Genomic DNA, 4,694 nt, shown 5'->3' with positions numbered 1-4,694 from the left:
GCTGAGCCCAAAAAATTCCTTATTAGTGTATTGCTTATCCATGTTTAATTCATAAGTTTATGATTCACCACATTAGTGCACAGTATCTCAGAGCCCTTCCGGACACACGAGTCGACTCAGGTGTGACTCGTGTCGGCGGAGTCTTACCTTGACTCGAGTCCTCCCGTTCCTCCGCACAGCAGCCGACTCGTGTCTCCGGAGTCGAGCTCAGAGGGCGGAACCACCTCCCTGCGTTGCTTTCCGATTGGTTGTTGAGCTCGACTCAGCTTACGAGCTGAGCCGAGCTCAGAGGGCGGGACCACCTCCGCACGTTTTCCACTCCTCATTCCTATTGGCTGCCGTTCTATGGCGGGAAACGTGAGTACGCGGTTTTTTTTTTTTTCGTTTGCCAAGTAGGAGCTACGTTGCTACGGGCGACGGCGCAGGCGCGGCGTAGGAGCGGCAGTTTTTCGCCTGTCAAACTGGTGAGAATCCATTTCTGCAAGGCTTCATTTCTGACAGATCACAGCTGAGCTGAATAATGGATCGTGGTGATTTGTTGGAGGAGGAGATATTGGTCACCATTTTGGCACTCCTATCCCATCTCAACAGCCTCCTGGAGGCTGCTGTGGCAGCTGCCACCAGATGTCTACATTTGGTGCGCCAGAATAATTACAACACTCATACTGACTGGATGGTCCTTGTTTCGACTCCACAGCGGCCACGCTACTGGGTATACCCGCACAGGTCCATGGACTGGTGGAAAAACTGTGTGTTGGCCCAGTGGGAAGACAGCCGGTGGGTGCGAAATTTTAGGATGTCCCGCAGGACCTTCATGTGGCTTGTTGACATCCTGAAGCCACACCTGTTCCACCAGGACACACAGATGCGTCATGCGTGGCCAGTGGATCTAAGAGTCGCCATGTCTCTCTGGTATCTGGCTAACAAGAACTCATTCCGGGAGGTGCAGGAGCAGTTCGGGGTTGGGCTGACTACTGTTGCTGACGCGGTCCACGAGTTCTGCATGGTAGTGGAGGAGGTCCTGGTTCCCAGGTTGGTCAAACTGACAGACCCAATGGAGCAGGTAGGTGCAGCTGTTACATAAACTCCCCCCCCCCTTTTCATTGTATTGCTTCTTGTCACAGCCAGATGCAGTGGGCACAGTTTTTAGCCTAGTGGCACCACACTTTCAGGGTACTGTTAGGTGGCACATCTGATGATACCAGCCAAGTTTCATGAAGTTTGGTCCAGGGGGATTCAAAGTTATGGACCCTCAAAAAGGACCCCCATCTCCTATTAGCTCCCATTGGAATGGGGGATAGGGGTTTCCTTTTCGAGGGCCCATAACTTCCAAAGCCCCAAATAGAATGGACTGCTGCAGTCTACTCTGAATGGTACCAAAGCATGGATCATTTTGACAAAGCATAGTTCTGAATGAGAGCAAACACGACAGTTGAAAAAAATGGGATATCAATCCAAGCTCCTCTTCTACTAAAACCAGTCTTTGTGGCTTGAACTTTCTGATCTAAGCCATTCCAAAAAACAGCATCACTTTTATTGTTTTCGCTACTGTGGACCCCAGATTCTCTCTTTAAGGTGGACTTACAAGAAGAATCTGGGCTCCCTAGTTAAACACCACTGAAAGTGACTCTGTTTGGGGGTGGATTCCAGCATCACAGCGGGCGCCCATGGGGGGGGGGGTTCAGGGGCCGGGGGGGGGGGGGGGGGGGGGGGGGGGTTTCCCAAGCGTACTGTTTCATAGTGTGTGTGCCAGACAGCAGTTACCACATCAGCAATCACCCTGTTTTGTTCTAACACACGTGTGCAATTTCTCTCTTAACAGATCATGCTGGGGTTCGCTGAAATTGGATTCCCTCAGTGTGTTGGCGCTGTCGATGGCTGCCACATCCCCATTCAGAATCCAGCTGACTCGAATGGGGAATACATTAACAGAAAAAAGTTCGCATCAATCGTCTTCATGGCCATTCAAGTGACCACAGAGGACGCTTCTATGCTGCAGAGGCTGGAGAATCTGGAAAAAGCCATGACGCCTACATCTTCAACGGGTGCCACTTCACTCCACGCCATTGATCGTGGGGCCTTCTTTCCAGCAACTCCATCTCTGGTTGTGGATGGGGTAGCTGTCCCCCCCTTGGTCCTTGAGATGGGGCCTTTCCCATGCTGCAAGTGGCTGGTGACGCCGCATAAGCCAGTCCACAATGCAGGCAGTTTAATCGAAGGTTGTCACTGGCTAGATGCACACAGAGCTTGCCTTTGGTCGAATTGAAGGCACGGGGTGAGGTGCCTCCTTTCCCCATTACAAATAAAACTGGACAGTGTGTCTACATTCTGTTGGGGCCTCATGCTGTGCTCCACAACATTTGTGAGACCCGTGGGCACAGAGCACCAGAACTTGAGGAGAGTGGGCCTCCACTCCCTCACAGAAATGGAATGCCAGCAGGACACAGGAAGTTGGACACTTAGGGGGAAGGGGGTATGACCCCAGAGCTGGGACAGCAACCTGGTAAGAGGGGAAAGAGGTCAGGGATGCTCTGGGTAAGGTACATGTGCGGCTAGGGAGCACACAGGTTACAAAATGTTTTAAAAAATGTTTACAGTTCTCCTCAAGTAGCAGTGAAGTGTTTGCATTTAAGTTATGAAATGTTGCATTAAAGTTGAGAAATGTTTTTGATTAAAAGTATTATGTTTTCTTAACCTAGTGAATACATTGCTGTTTTGAAACCAGGCTATAAATAAGTGCTAATTTCAAATATGATGAGCAACTAGATATCAGTGCAAGTCAACAGCAGGAAAGGACTTGTTTCACTTTTAGGGGCCCCTGTATTTACTGGCCCCCCAACAGCAGCAGTGGCGTAGGAGGTTAAGAGTAGGTGCATTCTAATCTGAAGACAAACCAGGTTTGATTCCCCTGCTACTGCTTGAGCTGTGGAGGCTTATCTGGGGAACCAGGACTAGTTTGTGCACTCCCACACACTAGCTGGGTGACCTTGGGCTAATCACAGTTCCTTGGAGCTCTCTCAGCCCCACCCACCTCACAGGGTGTTTGCTTTCATGGTAGGGGAAGGGCAAGGAGATTGTAAGCCCCTTTGAGTCTCCTACAGGAGAGAAAGGGAGGATATAAATCCAAACTACTCTTCTTCTTCCTCCTCCTCCTCCTCCTTCTAATTCACTCCAAACAGTATTCTATTCCAATTGTAATTTCTGGATAGTCTTCTAGAACACATTGCAGAAATCTCATCAACATGGTGTAATAGTTAAGTATAGGTGCACCCTCTAATTCTGTATTCGATTCCCCACTCCCTCCACATGAGCAGTGGACTCTTACCTCAGAACTGGGTTTGTTTTCCCACTCCTCATACATGAAGCCTGCTGGGTGACCCAATAGTGACAGTTCTCTCTGAACTCCCTCAGCCCCCCCTACCTACCACAACAGGGTGGCTGCTGGATGAGCAGACTGTTAGTGTTTTTCAGGATTGTGAATGTGTTTGCTCAAAACAGGGGCTATCAGGGAGCAGAGGCTGGAAACAAATATGAAACTTGGCAACAGTATCTAAGTTTAGGCTGAGAGTTGAAAGAATAAGCTTCCGATTCATGGCTGTCACCTGGCATCATCTCCTCTGCCATACTCTTAACATGATCTAACAAGGTACCACATAGCCCCTTGAGGGTTTGGAATATAAATCCAAACTCTTCTTCTTCTTCTTTTTTCTTCTCTCCAGATGATCATGGATTACAAATCCCACCAGCCCCTGCCAGCATGGCCAATTGGCAGGTGGGCTGGGATGGGATTTGTGAAGTCCATGATCATCTGGAGAAATGTCGCAGGCTGCAGACCCCTGGTTTAGATCCTGTGCTTTTTAGCTGTTGCCATCAGGTGAGCTGCATTTGCTCTTTGCCTATTAATGAGGATGAGAGCCAACCGCTTGTGTCTGCTGCAACATGTCTTGAACACCTGAAGGCGCCTCTTGATACTGAATCAGAGCATGCATCCATCACACTGTCACTACTGTGTCTACTCAGACTGCAGGCGAAGTAGCTCTCCGGGAGTCTCCCCTAACAGATCTTTACACATCACCTCCCACGCCTGGTCCATTTAGCTGCCGATGGTCAGGGAATGACCCCGGGACCTTCTGGATGCCAAGCAGATGCTCAGCCACTGTCTTCCTCCAGGCCAGGAGAGGAGCCCAGGCAGTGAGGCTGGCCCTAGCCCACTGGCTCCTGGAAGGCCCCCTTCCCCAATACACACACACTCTCCCTGCACTCTCCCTGCCAGCACTCTCCCTGACCTGGGTCTGCTAAGCAATCCAGGCTCCAATTCTGAGACTCTCACAGTGCCCTTCTCTACTATTAAAAGGTCAAAGCAGCAGAGAGGGGAAGTGCAGAGGAGCCACGGGGGGGGGAATCTTGGCAGAAGGTCAAGTGTGGGAAGATGGGAGCAGCAAGGGCCTATTTGAGCCTAGGCTTGGATCCAGCTCTAAGCTGCAGCCTGCAGCTTAGAGCTGGATCCAAGCCTGGCCTTAGCTGGTTTCAGACTGAAGCCTGAGTGGCACACATATATCTGCTGGGTTACCTTGGGCTGGTCACTGTTCAAAAGAAAGAGTCAACACAGTATATAAATTTAACTTCAGAACTTTTAATAACTTTTAAAAATTTAACAAGGAACTTTTAATAACTTTTAATAATTTAACAAGGAA

General features: G+C 49.7%; 1 protein-coding gene across 1 annotated transcript; it reads left to right on the top strand.

The window, feature by feature from the left end:
- Window positions 1–401: 401 nt before the first annotated feature.
- LOC125438439 lies at window positions 402–2,266 on the top strand. Its single transcript, XM_048506881.1, has 2 exons — window positions 402–1,063; window positions 1,823–2,266. The coding sequence occupies exons 1-2, from the start codon at window positions 521–523 to the stop codon at window positions 2,264–2,266; spliced, it is 987 nt and encodes a 328-aa protein (XP_048362838.1). The 5' UTR covers window positions 402–520.
- The last annotated feature ends 2,428 nt before the right edge of the window (window positions 2,267–4,694 follow it).

This window comes from Sphaerodactylus townsendi, linkage group LG08 (assembly GCF_021028975.2).
Source record: "Sphaerodactylus townsendi isolate TG3544 linkage group LG08, MPM_Stown_v2.3, whole genome shotgun sequence".
NCBI classification, from domain to species: domain Eukaryota; kingdom Metazoa; phylum Chordata; class Lepidosauria; order Squamata; family Sphaerodactylidae; genus Sphaerodactylus; species Sphaerodactylus townsendi.
The sequence above is the reverse complement of the archived record's forward strand: the minus strand, read 5'-3'. Positions and strand labels throughout refer to the sequence as shown.